This window comes from Hippocampus comes, unplaced genomic scaffold (assembly GCF_001891065.2).
Source record: "Hippocampus comes isolate QL1 unplaced genomic scaffold, H_comes_QL1_v1.1 scaffold41, whole genome shotgun sequence".
In the NCBI taxonomy this organism is placed as follows: Eukaryota; Metazoa; Chordata; class Actinopteri; order Syngnathiformes; family Syngnathidae; genus Hippocampus; species Hippocampus comes.
The window spans coordinates 2,176,906-2,199,935 of NW_017805153.1; the positions used below are offsets into that span (position 1 = coordinate 2,176,906).

Sequence of the window (23,030 nt, forward strand, 5' to 3'; positions counted from 1 at the left end):
TTGCAAATCCTTTTCAACATACTGTATAATCAATGGAATACACTACAAAGACAACATATCTCATGTTCAAAATGATAAACTGTTTCTCTATCTATCTATTTCACAACTTTTCACTCATTTTGAATTTGATGCCTCCAAGACATTACAAAAGAGCTGCGACAAGCATGTTTACCACAATACATCACTTTTCCTTTTCGGAACACTCAATAAGCATTTGGGAACTGAGGTCACTCAATGTTAAGGCTTTGTCGCTGGAATGCTTTCCCTTTCTTGCCTGATGTACCAGATGTTCAACGATCCAGGTTGTCCATTGTCACATTTTGTGTTCCATAATGCGCCACACATTTTCAATGGTAGGCAGGTTTGGACTGCGATGTCACCAGGAACCGTCTAAGTGGGTTTTAGATGAGCCAGTAGATTAGTGGGTTCCCCATCTCGTCTGTCCTCAGCAGCTGACACCTTCATTGCTTAATTGACTAAGTTGTTCAAGAGAAAAAAAAAATTACGTTTGGAATAATCAGGGGCGGCACGGTGCTTGGTTGACTGGTTAGCACATCCGCCACACAATGCAGAGGTGCAGGGTTTGATTCCAGGCCCCGGCTGTCCTTTGTGGAGTTTGTATGTTCTCCCCGTGCTTGTGTGGGTTTTCTCGAGGTACTCTGGTTTCCTCCCACATCCCAAAAACATTCATGGCAGGTTGATGGGGTACTTCAAATTGTCCCAAGGCGTGATTGTGAGCGTGAATGGTTGTTTGTCTATGTGTGCCCTGCACTCGGCTGGTAACCAGTCCAGGGTGTACCCCACCTACTACCCGAAGGCAGCTGTAATAGGCTCCAGCTTGTCTGCGACCCTCGTGAGGATAAGCGGATTAGAAAATGGATGGATGGATGGAAGGATCAGGTACAGATCAAAAAACAAACAGGCATAAATTGAGGCTAGAGGCCAAGGGCTGATCTGGTAACAATATGATTTATTCCTAGCTGAACAAATCTTGAGATTTCTGTCCCATACTGTATGCGGTAATTTCCCTTCAATGTCCTAACTTTTAATGGTGTCTCTATTTGGACTTAACAATTTATAATGGTGTTGATTTTCTGGCAATGAGTCCCTGTACATATAAGTAAGTCCATATTTGGATTTTCCAATTTTGTTATTGTGTCGATTTCCTAGCAAAGTGGGTGCGTGAAGTGGAGTTTGGGGACCATTTTCGATCTACAGGTGTCTCTTCCTAAATGCCAATCTTGCTGATGACGTGTATGCTCTGTTTTGTGTCTACTGGTGTCGCAGTTGCGGCCTGCTGATTACTTGAGCGGCAGTGGTCTTCATTTGATACATTGTACCTGTTGCAACATTTGCAGAATTCGGCCTTGGCATTGTCTTGCTGGAATAAGCCGGGACATCCCGAAAAAAGATGTTGCTTGGCTGGTAGTACACGTTTCTCCAAAACCTATATGTACCTTTCAGCATTCCAGGTGCCTTACCAGATGTGTAAGTTGCACATGTCAAGGGCACTCACACAGCCCCAGACCATCACAGATGCTGCCTTTTGAGCTTTGTCTCCAACAGTCCGGATGGTCCTTTTCCTCTTTGCATTGGAGGACACAGTGTCCATGATTTCCAAAAACAATTTGAAATGTTTCATCAGAGCACAGCACGCTTTTCACTTTGTCACAATGATGCCCGTATTTAATGTAGTTCAGCCTAAGCAATCAAAGGTCACGGTCATGTCGGCTTTGTAGCTTCAGTGTAGCCATTTCTTCAGATTCAGTTTTGATGATATTACTGTTGTGACTGACAAGAGTTTCGCTCGTTGTTCCCTAGATGTTGTTGGATGCTTTGGTTCTTTACTTGGTGTCAGAGTTTTTCTCGGACAAAGTTAAAGAAATGACTCGGCGCACAGGGAAAATTGTCTTCAATATCGGCGGGAGGGATCTCTGAGAGCGAACGACGGTAGTTGCCCCGATGATCACACACTCGGCTCCCTCTTCGCCGGTTCGAACTTTTATTGCAAAGTACAAGAAAAACATTGCCCCCGATATTTACATACCGCGCCCCCCGGTCCGGCCCCTCGGTAGTGATCTGATCTACCCGAATACAGAAGTCACAGACTTTGCTGATGACAAATGTCCACCTGGGTGCGACAGCTGTTTCCAAACCGTCTTTTGGTATTCAACAACTCTTTGTTCACAATTCGTTTATTCCCACTTTGTGATTGAGTCAAGCCTTTTTTCCATCTGTTCGCCCCCCTTGCTTTGATGTGATTACTCAAAAGAAGGCCCTCCGCCCAAACGGCCGACACCTCTGCGCTGAGTATGTCCAGACATGCCCAAATGAACCGAAACTTTAAACATGACACAATTTTGTTCATAGATTTCTCTATCACTTGGTCACACAGGGTTGGGCTTGTTGTTCTATATATATGCTTGAGTTACTCAGTTACACGTCAGAACGTCAAGCCTGCTATATATACCCTGCTGCATCCAGCCCTGCTTTCCATGTTTTACTTTGAATTTTTGCATATAAAGACTTACTTTGCCACTTTCGTTTCCTGTCTCAGAGATGAAAGTCCTCCGGATTTTCCCGGAATTCCGGGTTTTTCAAATTTTTATGAAAATCTCTCCGGAGAATTGAGGAAAATTTGCCGAAAATTAATGCAGATATTAGTTGACAACATTGAACGAAGACGCGTTTTAGTTCGTTGTTTTGCTTTCACGAGCGTAGCCATGTTGAGACACTAACACTAGTAACAGTAACAGGGATGAGAGTGGCTAGTGCGGGGAAAAAACGGAAGGGGCGTGGCCGGGGCGGGGCGGGGGCGGGGCCACTTACAAAAGTGGCACTAGACATGTTGAAGTGTATTCAATTTACACACTATTTGAAACTTTAACAGAAAAAAATCCCAAGATTGTTCACTATTCTTTCAAGTGAAAATTTGTGCAATTTTGCTTATGCATTTCTGGTGAGCACCAACATGTAACTTCAAATTTGCTGCTCAAAATCAAAACTAAAAAAGGAAACACATTCCCTGCCATATTTAAGATTTGTTCATTATTTTAGCAAGCGCTAAAAGCTTATTGGTCCTCTTCGTCTTTTTTCCACTCTCTTTTTAGCCAACTCCTCTTGTTTTTACACATGCTCCAGGCTGTCGAAAAGCGCTTGAGATCGAGTAGTTACTTTTCAGTAGAAATGTCTACTTTCCATCCTCTCGATCCGTCTAGAATGACATCGTCACATACTGTACACAGAGCTTTACCGGCGACATCGAGCTTTTTCACGAAATCCGACACAAGCAAAATGGTTCCTCTTTACTGTTTCCCACTGGGGACACCGTCAGCTTTCTATCCAACCAGTCCCATCGAAACGTGTTTTTCAGCTCCGCATCTATCTGACGCACTTTAGCTTCGTCGCGAGTCTCGATAACATTCGGCATTCGCCAGAAAGGGGTTTAGGAAGGCGAACACGGATTGGTTGTGATTTGCATTTGCCGATAGAGCGACCAATCACAACAAGTAAGACATTGGTTTTAGCCCATATAGGAAATAACGACAAACTAACGCTTCGCGATCAAAATCGGGATTCAAAATGGATGCTTGCAGACGTTACTTGTAAACATTACGAGCCCCAAATCTGCCGAAGACAAGTGCGGACCCCCCCAGAATTTTTTTACGGATTTGGAACAATATAAAATAGGTCCGTTTTGACTGGAAAAAAAGCGGAATTCCGCCAAAAAGCGGAAAAATCTCATCCCTGCAGTGAAGAGATTTTCATCTCTTTATAAACACACTTGCTAAACCCCAGTGGAACGAATAAAAGACACAGTGGACGAAGACAGTTGTCGTAAAAAATATATTTGGACAAAAAGGGAAACATACAGATTGGCAGAAAAACGTGTCCGTCCGACTTCGAGTGTCATCTCGGCTAGCTTAGCTTAGCTGTTGTCGTGTGTGACGTCGGGTGTGTGACGTCGTTGCGTCGGCGCTGATTGGTTGAAATCAAAAGACGCGCTTGCGTTCATGTTCACGCTGAAGCACACACAGCAGAGAGCAGCGGACTATCTACTGCTGAGGCTCGCTTAGCTTGAGTGGCGTCGCCACAACAGTAATACCCTCGCCTCGCATTCTCATGGCCTCGCCATATCTCGGAGATTTCGAAATTTCGGCGACCATCGGTTACACTGGCACAATCGAGTAAGCTCTATTTTGAAAAGGTGCACGTTCCCAAAATCCATCCCAATTGTTCCAATTTTAAAAACGCAATATCCTACACAAAATAATGTAAAGGGAATTCATTTGTGCTGGGTCCAAACTGTCACTCATCAAAACTCATAATATATGTGGGTGTATGTATGTATGTATGTGTGTGTGTGTGTGTGTGTATATATATATATATATGTTTTTTTTTTCCCGGAATTTTCAAAAAAGTCCACTTTCATCTCTGCTGTCTGCTTCTGGGTCCAAATTCCCCTCCACATGTGACAATTACGGATGGCAGATGATGATATCCCCATTTTTTTCCTTTTTTTTGCAACCGTACATTGAGAAATGTTGTTGAATTGTTGGACAATTTGCTCACGCAGTTGTTTACAAAGTGATGAGCGTTGGAGCCTTTTGGGGATACTCCTTTTGTAAACAATCATGACACTCACGTTTTTCCAGTTAACTTATTTACTTATTTAACGTTCCAAACGTGATTTTTGAACATTCCTCACCTTTCCTAGTTTTTTGTTGTACCTATTCCAGCTTTTTATGGAACGTGTTAACAGGCATCAAATTGGAAATGACATTATTTGTGGGGTCCCCCATGGTTCAATTTTAGGCCCAATACTTTTCAATCTTTACATGACATTATTTGTGGGGTGCCCCATGGTTCAATTTTAGGCCCAATACTTTTCAATCTTTACATGCTTCCCCTTGGGGATGTCGTAGGAAGACACGCCATCAGCTTCCACAGATACGCGAATGATACGCAGCTGTATGTTGTCGTGTCTCCTGACAACACATCGCATATTGATACCCTTTTAAATTATATTTTAGATTATAGTCATGGATGACAAGGAATTTCCTACAGCTTAATCAGGACAAAATTGAGGTTTTAGTTATTGGCCCCGAAGATCAGAGAAATTCTTACCCAAACTACAGTATTTCAAACCCTCACAATGTGTGAAGAACTTGGGTGTCGTTTTTAAGTCTGAGCTTAGTTTTACTTCTCATATTAAAAATATAACTAAGATTGGTTTTTATCATCTCAGGAAAACAGCCTGTGTCCGCCTGTTTCTCTCTCAGACCAAAACGGAAGTGCTGATGCATGCTTTTATTTCATGTCGCTTGGATTACTGTCATAACATGCTCTCTGGTCTTCCTTAAAAGAGTATTCTCAACTTAGAAGTACTCCAAAACTTAGCTGCACGAGTCTTGACAAGGACCAGAGGGCGGGAACACATTACACTGGTTTTAAAATCTCTGCATTGGCTTACCATGTGCTTTAGGATTGAGTTGAAAGTGCTTTTATTCGTTTTTAAATGTCTTAACCGTCTTGGGCCATCTTATTTTTCTGACCTGCTTTTATCATAGCAACCGTCGCGGATACTGAAGTCCCAGGTCTGAGTGATACCAGTTCAAGGTGGAGAATGTGATGTTCAAACTGCGAGCAAAATTTTTAATGTAGCCTCACCATTAAATTTATTTATTGTTAATTTGTCTCAAGTGTTTTTCAATTTCTTCCTTTTAACTTCTGTGACTAAGCAGATTTCTTGGCCAAAAACTACCAGCATGACGGGTGTGTGCTGCCGCCGGGACCGGCAGACTGTGTGTGTGTGTGTGTGTGTGTGTGTGTGTGTGTGTGTGTGTGTGTGTGTGTGAGCAAGTGGTGTGCCCGGGGAAAAAAGTGATTGCCTCATGTTTCGGCCATGCTTTCTGTCTCTACAGTCTCTGATTATTGGCCATGTTTAATGTTCTGTGACAAGTTTAGGAATGATAATTAAAAATGAAAGGCATAATATAGGGGAGGATGCTTTTTCATAAGACTATTTTAATTGTATTCTACTGTCAGGTCAAACAAGACAGTTCTAACACATGACAAAACAGTGTCTTGTTTTTTTGTTGTCCAGTACTGCACACTCTACATTTAAGTTAGAAGCTACAGGCCATTGCTAGCTCTCTTTATTTATATATATATATATATAATTTTGGGAGAGAAATAAAGGTTTTCTTATCTTTATAGCATCAGGTACTGTTCGTGATGCATTTATAGGCACATATCCACCAATTCATTATAGTAACATGATACCACACAACAGTGTGTCACCTTTGACAATTACACATATTCCCTGCTTGAGAAGTATTACCTAATTAGATTAATTGATAATTACATTTCATCCCAACAACTGCTACTTTGGCACATCGTTTAAAAAAAATAGAAACACCACATCTAACCTTGGAATAGTTGTTCCACTGGTTGTGCCAGTAAGACGTGATTAAAGTCTTCTGTTGCTCTATTTCAATGTGTTGAATAATAAATGAAGAACACACATCTGTGTAAGTAGCCAGTTCAACCGGAATAGCAAAAGCCGGCACTCTTTCAGAAACAGATCAAAAACAATTTGTCAGAGGGCTTTTTCAATTTTTTTTTTGTTTTGTTTTTTGTCAGTGTGTGTTTCAACCCATTTAATCCCAAAATTTTCAGGCATTTAAAAGTCAAAATCAGGTGTCATTGGTAGCCCTTTTAAGTCCCGGTAATCAGTAATAAAAAATTTTAGAGCCCTGTAAATTAAATCATTGTTGTCCTTCACAAATGTGACCGGTGGGATTAAATGGGACAAAAGTACCTAAATAATCATTGAATCAGCCACAGGAGTGGAGCTACTTGGTGGCCAGTGCTTGCTATCTGACCACACCAATGGGCACACCCACATCTTGGGAAAGATTTTGATGAATGTGATTCTCTGTGCAGCGGCCCAGTGGTCTAGTGGTTAGCGTGTCAACCTCACAGTGCAGAGGTACCGGGTTCGATTCCAGCTCTGGTTTCCTGTGTGGAGTTTGCATGTTCTCCACGTGCCTGTGTGGGTTTTCTCCGGGTACCCCGGTTTCATCCCACATTCCAAAAACATGCATGGCAGGTTAATGGAACACTTGAATGTGTCCCTAGGTGTTAGTGTGAGTGTGGATGGTTGTTCGCCTCTGTGTGCCTTGCGATTGGCTGGCAACCGGTTCAGGGTGTCCCCAGCCTACTACCCGAAGACAGCTGGGATAGGCTCCAGCATGCCCCGCGACCCTTGTGTGGATAAAGCGGATCGGAAAATGGATGGATGGTATTTTTCTGTGGTGCACCTTCCTGCTGTTTCCACATGGTTGCATTACACTAAGGCAATTTGGTGCTCTGCCATCAAACATTCATATTGACCATCAAGCTAAATGTGTTGATGGTATTGACCTGCACACAGAATGGATTTATTTCTTGGCAATTCAGATGTGCGCGTCATTGTGCTTATAGCAAAAGCTAATTTCTAGCGCCCATCTCTTGATGAATACAGTATATTGTTATTATATTGTTTATCATACCATCCATGGTCAGGGTCCCTTGGAATTACATGCACACGTAGACCAACCCTGCCCAACACATTCATAATAGAAGCAGGAACAAGTCTATGTAAAAACAATTGTGAATAATGAAGAGATTGTAGTGTCAATGTACTTCTTAGATGTGATTTGAATGAATGAGCCGTCGATCAGCAGTGTGCAAAGTGGTGACGCAGACTTTGATTGGCTGTTAGCTAGAGAATCAAGCATGAGATAAAAGTGGATTATGAGAAAGTTTAAAAAAAAGAAAATGGCATTATCTCCTAAAGTAAGCCCAGTAAAATGCTACTTTTCACTTAGATTTGTTCCTACTTGTATTATGGGAGTGTTTGGCAAGGTTGGTAGATTTGTGCCTTTTATTTCGCAAAAATCCTGACTGCGGTCGGTATGATAAACTAATCAACTTTTTGGCCATGGCAGACCTCAAAATCACCCGAGTTGTGAGGTTACACGTGTGTGTGTGCACGTGCGTATTTTATGGCCAGCCCTTACTGAGTCGTCGTGTCAACCTGGTCACACCACTAAATCTTTGAGCCCCTTACATCCCAGCCCAGTGAATTTTATGCATGTTAGCAGTACACTCATTCTTATTTGTTCGTAAAAAGACATTAACAGGTAATGTTACGTTGATTCTACTGGCATTCTTTGTTCTCAGGTTTTTCTGCAAATCCTCGGAGTGGTTGCAGTTGCGGTGGGTGTGATCCCCTGGATTCTCCTGCCTGTGCTCCCCCTACTTATTGTCTTCATCTTCCTCCGGCGCTACTTCCTGGAGACTTCCAGAGACATCAAACGTCTGGAGTCCACAAGTGAGTGTCCGCCACAGGGTCTAAATGAGTGCACACTCGCGTGTCTGAAAAATTGTTAAGATGAGCTCCCCTCCTCTCACGCAGCTCGGAGTCCAGTTTTCTCGCACCTGTCTTCCTCTCTGCAGGGCCTGTGGACTATTCGAGCCTTCAGAGCAGAAGGCCGCTTCCAAAAGGCCTTTGACGCCCATCAGGATCTGCACTCAGGTTGTTTGAGAAGAGAGCCATTGTTTGTTGATGGGACAAACAATGACCATTGTAAAATGTGCTCCTGAAACAGCGGCGTGGTTTCTTTTCCTGACCACGTCTCGCTGGTTTGCCATACGCCTCGATGGCATGTGCTCCATCTTTGTGACAATCACCACCTTTGGCTGCCTGCTGCTCCGTGACCGTAAGGAAGTCTTTGACCATAATACAGCAAGGGTATTGTGTGAGACGGATCAGATGAAAGGCTCTGTGAAATGTGTTTATCCTCTCAGAACTGGACGCCGGCTCTGTGGGTTTGGCTTTGAGCTACTCCATCACACTGATGGGCATGTTCCAGTGGGGGGTCCGGCAGAGCGCTGAGGTGGAGAACCTGGTACGAGGCTAGGGTTGCAGAGTGATGAGCGTTCTGTCATAAATGGCAGTTCTAGACAATCATCAGAGTCACACAAAACAAAATGGAAGAACTAAATTTAAGGTTGGCTCTTAATCTTAATTGTGTGTTTTTTTGTTTTTTTTCTCAGTGATTTTGCTTTCTTTTTTGAGCCAAAATTGAAAATATGAGCAAGCTTCAGATACGGTGCCGCTCGAGTGAAGTGGAGCGGAAAAAAAATGGAGCAATGAATGTTGTGATGATGATCCTGTATGTAGGCAAGGCGAGCTACCTATTTTGCATGGATTTCTGTTTATGACAAAATTAGCCCCAATTCCCAGTAAATTCCCGTCAAACTTCAAATATTTCTCAAATTTCCCAGCGTAAACTCCCATAGAAATTAACCAGAAACTACCTGGGAATATACTGGAAATGTTCCACTCCTTGCTAAACCCGTATAAGTGAATGAAATCAATTTTTCAAGTCTTTCAGTCGATTAAGATTACGGTTGTGTGAGGGGGTATCGAAAATGTGCATGTGGTCAACCTGTTAACAGATGACATCGGTGGAGCGGGTGATGGAATACACAGAATTGGAGAGTGAAGCTCCCTGGGAAACCAAAAAGCGACCTCCCCCTGGTTGGCCCAGCAAAGGTCTGGTGACCTTTGACGGGGTCAGTTTTTCCTACAGCGCTGATGGTCCCAGAGTTTTGGACAACTTGAAAGTGACATTCCAACCCAAAGAGAAGGTCAGAGATATTATTGTCACAACATGATGTCAATGACGACTGAAAAAGCTGCTTTGATGTTCATTCCTGACGTCAGGTGGGCATCGTGGGTCGGACAGGCGCTGGGAAAAGCTCCCTGGTGTCAGCCCTGTTCCGCCTGGCCGAACCCGAAGGAAAGATCTACATCGATGGTATGTTGACTTCTGAGCTGGGACTTCACGACATTCGTCAGAAGATGTCAATCATTCCTCAGGTGAGATGGCAGCCGACATCCTCGCTTGAATCCGATGACAGTCGACTGTCGATAGTTCAGGATTTTTCATGAAAGTTCGCTTTGAGTTTGTTTTTTGTTTTTTTAAATTTGGTTATTTTGATTTGTTTACACAGCACGTTAATTTTTTTTTTTATCCGTTTCTTTCAAAAATGGTTCAGTTTAGTTTAATTTGTATTAGATTTAGTATCAGTCTTCTTTTTAAAATTTGGTGTACTGTACTTCTTGTGAGCAATGTGGAAAAAAAGTGTCACAGAACATTTTAAAAACAACCATCCACAAATACAGGTATTTTATAATAGTGCACAGATTTTGAAATACAATAAATATACTGCATAAAACTTTTTCTAAGGTTAGAGCCATCACAACTCGAACATCTTAAATAAAGCTCGGGTGGTCTAGCTTTCCACACCTTATTTGCCAACTTGCTAACTTCTTAAGAGGATTTGCATCTTGAATTCTTGTTGAGAAGTATTTCTCAACAGCACTACAAGGCACTTGAACATCCGCATGCTGTCATCAGTTACGTCCGCCTTTTCTCCCTATCAGGAACATGTCGGCACAACATCAGTCTGTCACGCATCAAGGCCACACAACAGCTTTCACAGATTTTGAAACTCGATGCATTATTCCCCCCACGTCCATTTTGGAGAAAATGTAAGACTTATGTGTCTTATGGTTGTGAAAATAGAGTATGTCTGCAATATTGTGAGCAGTGAAATCTGGTGATTGGTTGTAAAGGGAAGAAAATAATGACTCTTGAAACGGTTCAATATTTCACCATCCTTTTGGACCACACTTTCTGAGAATCACCCATGTTCCAACTCTCAACAAGCACGGCTCACATGGTTCGTCACCGAGGAGCGACGTCATTTGGTGGTGCTTTTTTATTGGATAACGGAGCTTCTGAGCGACACGTAGTAAAAGAAACACAACGCCCAGACGACCTTCCTTCTTCCTGCCAATGACCATGCAGTAATGAATACATTTAAAGTAACCCTGAAAGCTCATGTAATAAATTGACAAAGACAGAAACCAAGGGTGTTTTATTAGTTTTGTAAATGTCAAATGAAATTTCAGTTAAGCTTATTAAGAAAAAAAAACACTTGTTTTTATTTTATTTTGTTAGCAAAAGTGTTTTTTTTTTTTTTTAATTTTAGTTTTTGTGATTTCATTCATTTTTGTTGACCATAACCATATTAACCTTGATGTGAAGAAGTGTCTGTACTTGCAAGCTTTGCGGTACTTCCCAGTGAGGCAACATGCTGATTTTGTACATTTTGCATTTATAAATTATATTTGTGTCTGTTTTCTTGTCTTTCCTCTCGATTCTTTCTTCAGGACCCGGTGCTGTTCACAGGCTCCATGAGAAAAAACCTCGACCCTTTCAACCAACATTCAGAGGAGGAGCTCTGGAATGCACTTCAAGAGGTTCCGTGCATGCAAGCAGATGCAATCATGCAGAATGACACATGACATGAGCACATTTTTCAAATAATTCCATAAGATTAAAACTGTAAACAATCTGGGTTTGGACATGTTGAGAATGTTTCCTCTGTGTGGTTTACAGGTCCAGCTGAAGGGCGTGGTAGAAGAGCTTCCTGGAAAACTGGAAACTGTTCTGGCTGAGTCTGGCTCCAACTTCAGCGTGGGCCAGAGGCAGCTGGTGTGTCTGGCCAGAGCCATCCTGAGGAAGAACCGCATCCTCATTATTGATGAGGCCACTGCCAACGTCGACCCCAGGTAGTCAATTTCTAGGGATGTGCGTTCAGCGGAGCCAAGTGGGGCAGGGCCTCAATGGCGCCCCCTGCTGGACTTTCTCTGCATGTGAAGAGTTTAAAAAAAACTTCGATGAAATTGTTCCGTTTTACTTCTGTGGTCCGTACTTTCCGTTGATTTTCCTTTTCAATCCAATAATCATCGATGATTTCATCATTAAGCCAGCCGAATGTGCACATTTCCTGTTGAAACACGAGGGCGGGAAGTGAAGCGAGACATGCAGACTGCGCGCCTTCAGTTACCATGGGCACATTAATTGTCGGCCCGAGCAGCTGGCGGGTGCCAACACACAAGAACCGTGGCTGTTTGTCTCTCTATCGCCAGTGACCGTGTCTTATCACACATTTGCCGCACATGCTGTCGAATATAGTTTATGAATGTGTGCGACATATTTAGTGACTCTTACAGCCGGAATAGCGATGCAAAGTGCACGATGGAGTTTAGGATGTACTGCACCGCTGCCAGCATGTGCAATGCAATGCGTAGAAGAAGCCCACAGACATACAAAGCACAGGACTTCTCAATCAGTGGTTGTTAACCTTGGTTAGAACGAATATTTACTTTTTCTCTGTTTATGTCTTGAATTTGTAAACAGTCAGTTTTTGTTCGGTGAAGGGTTCGGTGAATATGCATATGTACTGGTTGGGTTCGGTACCTCTAACAAGGTTAAGAACCACTGGTCTGGATCAAGGCTCGGCTGGTTGTGGACATGCAAATGGAGCCGCCATCTTGAACCGGGATTCCCGCCGATCTCTTCCACTCACTTGTTTCAAGATGTTTGGCTACAATAAATTCATAACTCGTTGAATTCTTTACCTATTTTTACCCAAATTGGTCAGTTAGAAACATGAGACAATTGTACTCATGTCGACATATGTCATTGAAGCGACAAGACTTAATTTAACCAGCAAAGCCAAAGAGGGCAAGGAGTACATGGAGCGCTTTGTTAATAGATCCTGTGGGCTCGAAGCAAACAGTCTCATTTTGCGAGATTTGATTTTCGACACGTGCGAAGAATTCTGACCGACCGCGCTGGGTTCCGCTTGGCAGGCTGAAACGGATGGCGGTTTCACAGCCATTGCAATGTGTTTGCAGGACAGATGAACTGATCCAGAGAACTATCCGGGAGAAGTTCCAGGAATGCACCGTGCTCACCATCGCCCATCGCCTCAACACCATCATAGACAGCGATCGCATCCTGGTGCTGCCTCTTTCAGTCGTATTCACTCATTCTTTATCCCACACTCAACACAACGTACTCACGCGCGTGGCTCCAGGTTCTAGATGCAGGGAGAATCCACGGGTATGATGAGCCATACACGCTTCTCCTGGACCCCTCTTCTATTTTTCGGAAAATGGTGCAGCAGACCGGCAAGCAGGAGGCTGCGGCCCTGCTGGAGGCAGCTAAAAAGGCAAGTCTCTGTGGAAAGTTTGCGCGCATTTTGGAAGCCGCAGCGGCCCACAAGGTGCCCACAAGAAGCATGAGGAAAACCTCGACTAACGCTGCATGCGTATCTTTCAGGCTTATGAGAGCAGAAGCCGACCCAACCTGAGTAGCGGTGAGGCGGACGGGCCAGATCGGAGTTTGGTCATCTTTGAGACAGCTCTGTGAGCCGCACACTACATTGGAGAGTGTCCGGGACACGTGCCGATAGTATGGACATGATGAGAACCACTGCTGTACAAACTGTAGACATGCATGTATTTATTTTGCATACTCGTTGGGTTTTTTTCCCCACACATAAAAAACCGCTGCCTTGTTTTCAATCGGCGGCTGTCATTTTATTTGAGCGTGTGCTCTTATAAGCCAAGAAAAACCCAACAATTGCCAAGTGTGTTCTTGTGAGCATGGTGAGTGTTTCCAATTTTGAAGACCAAATGCAAGCAGATTAGCTTTTTAACTTGTTTTTATGGTCATTGTGAGCCTCCCACAGACGAAAACTGCCTGTATTAATCAGGCAACTTATTAGAGGACGATCCAGGTTGAGAGATCATCATAATGATCATATTCTAGCAGTTTCACTTTACAAGGTAAAAAAAAAGGAAAATGTACGCAGTGAAGGGGGTGGGGGGGTTGTGCAAAACAAAAATAAGAAAATTTAAAAGGTTTTAAAATGCGTTGTGAACTATGGTCTCGTGGAAGAAAGAATTGACTCTGTAATTCATGCCAGTTAATCCCAGTCGCCTTAAGAAAGGATTTTATGAAACAATAAAAATCCAACATTATTTCAGGGGGGTTAAACATGAGACCTCCGCGACCAAACACTACAACTTCTGTTTTCTGTTCGTCGAAGTTCAAGCACAAGTGCCATCCAGGATTTCTTCCGGAAAGGACAAAAGTGGCCAAAAGGAGAACGCGTCCTTCTTGCTATGCAAGACATAGATCTGACTGCCGTTACGGCATCGCAATGAAAAGAATCGCCATGATTTCCAAAAACTCATTCACTGCCATTGACAAGTAGACTTGCCAAGTACGTTTTTTTTTCGACTGGGATGTCGTGGGGAAGCGTCTGATGCTACTCCACTGTAAATTTCAAACTTGGAAACAGCTTTATTGATGCACAACTACCAGTAATGAAGTTGATGTCCCATTTTAGCTTTGAGATCACCACCGTTTGTAAGTTCACTGCAGGGGCTTGCAGAAGGCGGGGCCAATGGGGCAGTGGCTCAACCCCCACCCAGAGTCAACAAAAATGTTGGCCATTAGCTGCATGTTGCTTGGCGGATCAAGAATAGATTAATGTGCATGGTGAACGAAAGTCCTGCTGGGATAGAGGAGGCATATACTTCGAGTAATGTCAGACCCCCAAACGCTCCGAATCTGAAAATATGCTGTAAAATTTGACTTGACATTGCACATTGGTATTGAAAACAAAGATAACAAGAGTGATTCAACATTTTATTACTTTGTAACATGCATCCATCCATTTTCATGTCTGCTTATCGTTCACAAGCGTTGTGGTGGGTGATGGAGCCTATCCCTGCTGGAGCCTAACCGTGCTGCCCCTGAACTGGTTGCCAACTAATTGCAGTGGCACACATAGACAATAAACATTTACACTCACAATTGAGAGTGTTCCATGAACCTGACATGCTTGTTTCTGCGCAGTACCCGGAGAAAACCCAGACAGGCATGGGGAGAACATGCAAACTCCCATCCTATAAGGCTGGAGCGCAGATTCAAAACCTGGACTGCTAACCAGTCATCCGTGCTGCCTGTTTTTGAACAGAGGAAGTCCATCCATCCATTTTCCGATCCGCTTTATCCTCACAAGGGTCGCGGGGGGTGCTGGAGCCTATCCCAGCCGTCTTCGGGCAGTAGGTGGGGGACAACTGAACCGGTTGCCAGCCAATCGCAGGGCACAAAGAGACGACCAACCATCCGAGTTCACACTCACACCTCGGGACAATTTCGAGTGTTCCGTTAACCTCCCATGCATGTTTTTGGAATGTGGGAGGAAATGGAGTACCTTGAGAAAACCCACGAGGCCTGGGGAGAACATGCAAACTCTACACAGGTAGGTCATAGCCCAGAATCGAACCCTGCACTTCTGCACTGTGAGGCCGGCGTGCTAATCAGTCGACTCCCACTAACGCAGTGGTGTCCAAAGTTGGTCCTCAAGGGCCGCTGTCCTGCCTGTTTTCCAGCTCTCCCAGGAGACACGCCCCTGATTCAAATAATCAGGAATGTTCCAATGCTGCTTCAGAGCTGGATGATGAGCTGATCATCTGAATCAAGTGTGTTGCAGCCGGGAGAGATGGAAAACAGGCAGGATGGGGGCCCTCCAGGCCTGGAGCTGGACATGTCTGCACTAACGGCGTTAACATCATTGGTACTTCCAAATGAGCATGATCAAAGATGACGGTTGATTACTGCTGTGATCCGGTGGCAGCGCCGTTAAACTGCCAAAATTCATGTGGGCAGTCTGAAAAGTTTTTATGCTTGTTCAAATTATTAAAACATTGGCCAAACATTGCGATTGGCTGCCAGCCGGTTCAGGGTGTCCCCCACCGCAGGGTTCCCACTCTTCCACTTGCTTTTTATTTATGGACCTTTTCAGGACTTTTGTGGATTCATTTAGCCCTTTTTAAGGACTTTTTCTCCATTCAGCGGGGGATTCACGGTGGATTTAATGCCTGCTCAGCAATATTCGGGCTGAACAGAAAGCCACCTATCACTGAGCTGGTGTTCAAATCATTGCTGCCAAAGAAAGGGCACATCCTTATTTTTAGGGGCAATCAGCTAACCCTTTGACATAATGTATGTCAAGCGTTCAATGAAAAGAAACTTGAATTCATCAAATAAAGTCCACGAAGAAAATTTTAAATTGAGAAAATATAAACCTTTGTTGAATAAACTTTATTATATACAATTTTGAACAATTTATTTTTGAATAAACAGAACCCTGTTATTTTCCTTAATACCACCTTCAATGATCAGACATGTTGACAACAACAAATGTGAAACTGATCTGACAATTCGGGCATAGCAGACAGTGACTTCGTTTTCTCCTCAATCTCTTTTGCAAGTTCTTGGAGATCAATTTTGTTCTGTTTTGCAGTGTGCCTCAATGCATTTGATTTGACCGGGAGGCTATGACAAGCTTTACCTGCTTTTGCCTCAGCTTCATCAGAATACTTTTCTGATGAAGCGGTCAAACTTTCTACGTCAGTCTCTCAGACCTTTCTGTTGTTTTTCAAGACATCTAATTCATCCTCAAAAGCTTTTCTTTTTCTTTGCCCGGCTCATTCCCTTTCTTAACTCTCCCCTCTTCAAGGTGCTGATAATACCCATGTCGTGCACTCGAGGCAGATGAGAGAAGTTCCTTTGTGATTTCAACATTCAAAACCCCATCTACAAGTATGAGATGATCAGTTATCTGCCTGAGAGCAACACTCATGCCTTCACCCATGTTGTCTTTTTCTATTTGTCTGTTAAGAGAGAAGCCTCTCTCAACAGATGCCTGGCCATGAGAAATAAGTAACAATCTGCGCACAAGACCCCACAGCTTCCCAAACCTTGTCTCATTTTTAGCCATGCAGTCATAGAACAACTCATCTAACCTGTCATCTTCAACTTTGAAGTCCTCACCAGCTATGCTTTGCATGAATTCAACAAAGCTTGTCACCAACTGATCTACGTCATCTTCATCAACGCATTATTTTAGTTTATTCAGGTTTTCCAACAACCTCTTGAATTTGTTCTTTGACTGCTCTTGATCATTAGGTTTCACAATCAATCTAGGGTCTAGACCAGGGGTGTCAAACTCATTTTAGCTCGGGGGCCACATGGAGGAAAATCAATTCCCAAGCGGGCCAGACCGGAAAATCATTGTACATATATCTTAAAAACAACAACTTCAGATTGTTTTCTTTGTTTTCATACTGTCCAAAGTAGGACAAACACAACATCACGATTAATAATTAAACAAGTGAAGTTTTTGGAATATTCTGAGGACAAAGAACACACCAACACACGATGCCTCAGTGATTCAAAGAAACAGTATCACAGACCCCAGAACTATATCAGGGTGTCATTTCTCAAGCAGAAATGTAGATAAAAATAATAAAATCCTGTTGCCCAAACAAGAGTCACAGTCACAAATCAAGAAGAGGTTAAATATACAAATTAAAGAAATTAAATCGAAAACAATAGCAAATCAACATAAAAATATATAAACATAAAGCTGAAACCTGAGGACAGTGTCTCCAAAGTAGTGCAAACACAACATCACTACTACAGTATGTCGCTGTCAAAAAAAGAGAAAAGTGGACGTCGAGTGCAGAGTGTTCCAAGAAAAATGGTCATCCTCCTACTTTTTTCACGGAAGTGAATGGGAAAGCACTGTGTTTGCTGTGTTCACAGCATGTTGCAGTGCTGAAAGAATATAACCTTCATCGCCACTATGTAAGTTTTCATGCCGACAAATATGACAACTTTCAAGCACAGCGGAGAAAAGAGAAGGTGGATGAACCGTTGTCGGGTCCGAAGAAACAGCAGTTACAGCCGAGACATCAGTGACGCTGCGGTGGAAGCTAGCTACCTCATTGCTTCATTCCGGAGAATGGATGCAGGACCTTGCATTTATGGTGGATGTTACCGAGCGCCTGAATACCTTGAACAAACGGCTGCAAGCGCGCAACAAAGTTGTCACACAGTATTATGACAGCATACGCGCTTTCAAGTTGAGGCTGTCATTGTGGGAGACGCAACTCGCCGGTGGTGATGCAGCTCACTTCCCATGTTTGAAACACGTGTGCGCGACCCAACGTGTCACAGACACGAAGCGGTTCAAAGACAAAATAACGGGACTGTTACAGGAGTTTGAGCAACGTTTTCAGATTTTTGGTGAACTGGAGAAAGACTCCAAAGTTTTTTTGCTCGCCATTCACCGTGAATCCCTCTGATCTGCCCGTTGTACATCCAACTTGAAATAATTGACTTGCAGTGTGATTCGGATTTGAAGGGCAAATTTGCCACAGCTGGCTTGGACACATTTTATCAGAACCTCTTGCCAGGTTACCCCAACTTGACAGCCCTCGCTGCAAAGCTGTTGTCCATGTTTGGAACCACATATCTTTGTGAGCAGGTTTTCTCTGTAATGAGCATTAATTAATAAAACAAAGCTGCACTCAAGACTCACAAGCAGCCACTTGAACCACATCCTGAAGTCTGCTGTCACTCAGAATGCGACGCCTGATATTGATGCGCTGGTGAAAGCTAAAAGATGCCAGTTATCAGGAGTCAAATAAGCAATGTAACCCCACTGCATTAGACACCTTAATCTAGGTCTGTGATCTGTGAAAGAGTTCTGTGAAGTGTGTTTGTGTGTTCTTTGTCCTCACAATTTTCAAGTAACTTAAAGTTGATTTATGATGACAGTGAAACTCCTCTTTAACGAAATCATGTTTGCAGCAAGAAATTTTTCACAACAGGGGTTTTTTCACTGTAGCAAATTTGATCTCAGATGTAAACACACACACACACACACACACACACACACACACACACACACACACACACACACACAAACGTATGTGTACTCTATTTTTATTCCAATAAAGTATGAGCATAAACTTATTTTGACACTTCATATAGTCAGTGTAGAAAGAAAAAAGGGAAAGAAATTGCAAAATTTACGATCAGCATTCGCTTTCACTTCCATCAATTTCTTTAATGTCTTTTATTTTGAATTGAATACAACTTTATTGTCAAATGTGCTGTACGTATGTGTAACATACAGCACAGATGAAATTTATTCCCTCTCAACAAGAGCTTCCTCTGTCTTTCATTTTGATCACTTTTACCCTCTCTTCCAGCGTCAAGAGCTCTTCTTTAGCTGCTTGACATCCAAGGGCCCGTTTTGTAGCCATTTTAGCAATGCAGCGTTCTTGCTGCGTCTGAAACTAACAAGAATAAATACTTCCTGGACTACTACGCATGTGTAAACCAGTGTGGTGGTTGCTGTTGCCGTTTCCGATCAAAGCAGTAGAGGTCGCTGTTGGATTGGACTTCGTTGAAGTGAATCTCATCGCGAGGCAAGAGCAGAGAATAAGTTTTCTCACGCAACAGGGTTTTTTTTTCGTTGTAAGGGGGGGGGCAGGAAAATGGGAATGGTGTTAATGTATGAAGATTTTTTTCACACTTGGCGGTATATTCGCACATGTAGGTTTCGTTGTAGAGGAGTTTCACTGGAATGAAAATGGGCCTGTATGAAATGGACGATGTAACATACCTTTCATGTGCTTCAACCTTTTGCGTGAGTCTTCAGCGCCGAAACACCCAAACTTTTCACGGAGATGCCCTTCTTGCGCACTCGACAGTAGGCCGACATTATCGCCGGCAACTTTTCCGACCCAATCACGGAATTCCGGCTGGTCCAGCCACACCACTTGAAAGTGACATTGTCCCGGCATATTTGTCTCGTCGATCACTTGCTGAGGACGATAACTTCGACGAGTAGCTAATTCCAGAAAATAGTTACCCGAAATGACCCGAAGTGATCACGTGATCATCATCGGAACTGATCGGAGACGGGGCGAAAGCCTGTAGCCCGACAGTGGGGTTTGATGGGAACTGCGCCAGGCGCATTTTACGACAAACCTTAATTGGAAGGGTGGAGAAAATGACATACACAAATTAAATGACCACCACAGGATTTTTTTATGGATTTTTATTGATTTTCAAAGCTTTTCCTGAAAATGTGATGGGACAATTAAGAACAACACTTTAAAACTTTTTTTTATTGATTTGAAGCCGATCAGAAAATGAATGGATGGATGGATGGATGGACATCAATGATATTGGAATTGCTGTTGCGTCATGCAACTCCACAAGTGTCAAAGAAGGGTATTTTGAATTCTGTTTTCTGTGGTGGGTTTTACCCAAACGTGCTTTAATACCAGCACACTGTAAAAGGGAGGATATTTGGGGTTGTGTAATTCATTTTTAGCATTGCTGACATTGATGTTGCTCGAGAGCTTTTCGTGCTGACCGTGTGAATGTGTGCCATATTGGTTGAATCGTAGAAAGAAAGCTTCTGGGACGAGAGGTCCAGATAGATCCCGATCTTTCGTGGGATGCTCTGGAGAGTGAGCAGAGTTTCTCCTTCTGGACAATCGGTGAAAAGCTCTCCATCGTCAAATGTGAGAATATGATCCTGTATGCCCACTTCCCAAAAGCCAGTTTGGCCAATCTGGCCCACCTCTATTTCCCAGTAGTGCTGCCCTGAAGTGAACACATTCGCGCTGGTGGCAAATACATGATACCAAGGAGTGAAACGTTCCAGGTAGGACCATGATGGAGGGTTTTTTTGAGGCTCTCGCTGCGAAAGATTCCGTGAGGCCGTGTATCTCGGTTTTCGGGGAACTGCAGTTGGACTTCGAAAGTTGGTCCTGTGGAGCACACTGCGTCTGTCCACAGACAGATTGGTCTGGGACTCCTCCCCTTTGAGCGTGAGCTGCACTTCTCGAGGCTCGATCACCTGAAAAATCTCTTTCCAGACAAAAAACTTGAGGTGACTCTCATAAGGTCCCAGGGAAAGCGAGGTTTCCACGACCGAGAGATCACTTGCTTTTGGTCGGGATGCTCCTTGAAGCATGACGTTGTTGCCTTTGGCCCAGCCCTTGAGAAACGTCTCGGGGTCGGAAATTGCCAGAACGGAGACAGCCTTCGCCTGCAGGGCTCTACTCTGGGACAGCTCCGCCTCGATAGCATTCAGCATCTTGGTCATTTGCTCCACGTCAACGTTTTGTTGGCGTGTCACCTCATTCTTCAGCTTCTCCTCTCTTTTTCGCAAAAACTGGTGCAGCTCCTCAAACTGCGCACTGATTTGGCTCCCCAGTTGACAAGACCTGTCCTTAGTTGCATTTAGATTTTCCGCCTGAGTGTTGAACAACCGCTCCAAAGTTTTTATGTCTCCAGGAATGCGGTCCAGTCGCTTTTCCAGCTCCCGCTTCAGAGATGCGCTTGCTTCCTTAATGGGTTTGAAAGTGTGTCCTTCATGTCGCTCGCCATCTCGACATATGATGCAAGTCAGCTGCTGGTCGGTCACACAGTATAGTTTCAGCTTCTCATCGTGCTCCGGACACATGTCAGCAACCTGTCGACAAAAAATGTTTGGGTGACTAACACGGCCACAAGAAACATGTGAACGCAAGTGGCGCTGCACCGGGGTAAACACGGTTCTCTTTCGTCAGCAGCTTTTGACGTGTGAACGCTCCACAAAATTTGCACCGGTGTAAGATATAGCGCAACAAAATACGTCGGTGCAGCACCAATGCAAATGTGTGCCGCATGAACACCCCTGATGTGTTTTCAGAGGCTATCATGAGACAAATAATGTGCTAGCCTGAGAAGCAGTGTGTATCAGGTTCTGGGGTAAAGCTCTGGAATAGTCTTGATGACAAAGTTTTTAAAAAGTGTCACATTTAGGAAGACAAATGCCGCCATAAATTCTCCTTCATGGACATGGGGTTGAAAAGACGATTTTAGATGTGCTGATTCATTAATTTTTTTTGATTTTTTTTAGTTATAAATAATATTTTCTGGTCCATAGTTTTCTGAGAGAATTTGATGTGTTCAAATGTGATCTGAAAATTGGATTTGGATTGGATAAACTTTCTTGTCAAATGTACTGTATGTGTCACATACAGCACAGATGAAATTTCTTCCCTCTCAACATAAAACAAGAGGAGCCGCTGCGGGTGGCCGCGCCGCTATCAAAAGAAAAGTGAACAAAAAAATGACACAATACAAAACGACACATGAGACACAATCGTGTTACAAAGCAGAGATAAGTGAGCATTTACATACACACAAGTTGGTTAGAGGTAATTTGGATTTTAAAGGTGTAGTTCCATGACAAATCAGCCACCACCCCCTCGCAAAAAAATCTGAAAATTTAACCAAGATTTAGATATTAAAAACTATTTGTTGATGGTGACGGGACAACACAAAATTTTAGGTCAATCAGAGCAGGGGGTTGGGAGCTACAAAATGCCGAATTTTGACATTTTTGAGAAAAAGCTGTGTGGCCGCCTTCCTTTGAACCTTGTATCTCAGGAACGACTGGATCAATCTTCATAAAACAGGTCTCGTCGAAAGGGAATTCAACAAGGATTCCAATTTATCATTAAATAAAATTGGTCCATACTTTAGTAACTTGACCTTTTGACCTTGTGGATACATAACATTAATTTTTTTTCCCCCATCAAATGTCATCTGGCTCCATGTTTCAGAGACGCTTGTTTGTTTGGGTTTTTTTTTTGTCGCAAAGTATCCATACCCTCAGACTTTCAATGAATGCAATCCTTGTTGAATTCACTTTCCAACAACACTTGTTGTGTGAAGATTGACCCAGGAGGTTCCTGAGAAATACGGGTCCAAACCAAGGCAACCAACGTCCTTTTTGTACCCCCACCCCCAACCAAAAAAAAAATATCGGGGCCCGGTGGTTAGCGCGTCGACCTCACAGTGCAGATGTACCGGGTTCAATCCCAGTTGCGGCCTCCCTGTGTGGAGTTTCTCCCCGGGTCTGCGTGGTCTCCGGGTACTCTGGTTTCCACCCATGTTCCAAAAACATGCATGGCAGGCTGATTGAACACTAAATTGTCCCTAGGTGTGAGTGTGGATGGTTGTGCGTCTCTGTGTGCCCTGCGATTGGCTGGCACCCGGTTCAGGGTGACCCCTGCCTACTGCCCGAAGATGGCTGGGATAGGCTCCAGCACCCCCCGCGACCCTAGTGAGGATAAAGCGGTTCGGAAGATGGATGGATGTGATCAAAGTGTCATATATATA

General features: G+C 43.5%; 2 protein-coding genes across 4 annotated transcripts in view; one reads left to right on the forward strand and one right to left on the reverse strand.

The window, feature by feature from the left end:
- The window catches only part of abcc4 (ATP binding cassette subfamily C member 4 (PEL blood group)), a 39,700-nt gene extending 25,743 nt beyond the window's left edge, over positions 1-13,957 (forward strand). For 2 of the 3 annotated variants that reach the window (XM_019868549.1, XM_019868550.1), the window contains 11 exons: positions 8,230-8,380; positions 8,465-8,584; positions 8,658-8,768; positions 8,857-8,957; positions 9,511-9,702; positions 9,779-9,934; positions 11,294-11,383; positions 11,523-11,695; positions 12,827-12,932; positions 13,009-13,143; positions 13,254-13,957. In XM_019868549.1, coding sequence (XP_019724108.1) covers positions 8,230-8,380; positions 8,465-8,584; positions 8,658-8,768; positions 8,857-8,957; positions 9,511-9,702; positions 9,779-9,934; positions 11,294-11,383; positions 11,523-11,695; positions 12,827-12,932; positions 13,009-13,143; positions 13,254-13,343 — 1,425 coding nt within the window. In that variant the 3' untranslated portion in view covers positions 13,344-13,957. Of the gene's footprint in view, positions 1-8,229; positions 8,381-8,464; positions 8,585-8,657; positions 8,769-8,856; positions 9,060-9,510; positions 9,703-9,778; positions 9,935-11,293; positions 11,384-11,522; positions 11,696-12,826; positions 12,933-13,008; positions 13,144-13,253 lie in introns of those variants that run through there. The other variant, XR_002168098.1, reaches the window with a different exon arrangement.
- A 5,972-nt stretch (positions 13,958-19,929) lies between these two features.
- LOC109514985 (nuclear factor 7, ovary-like) overlaps positions 19,930-23,030 on the reverse strand; it is a 6,575-nt gene continuing 3,474 nt past the window's right edge. Inside the window, exon 2 of the mRNA XM_019868485.1 lies at positions 19,930-21,333. Coding sequence (XP_019724044.1) covers positions 20,128-21,333 — 1,206 coding nt within the window. The 3' untranslated portion in view covers positions 19,930-20,127. The remainder of the gene's footprint in view (positions 21,334-23,030) is intronic.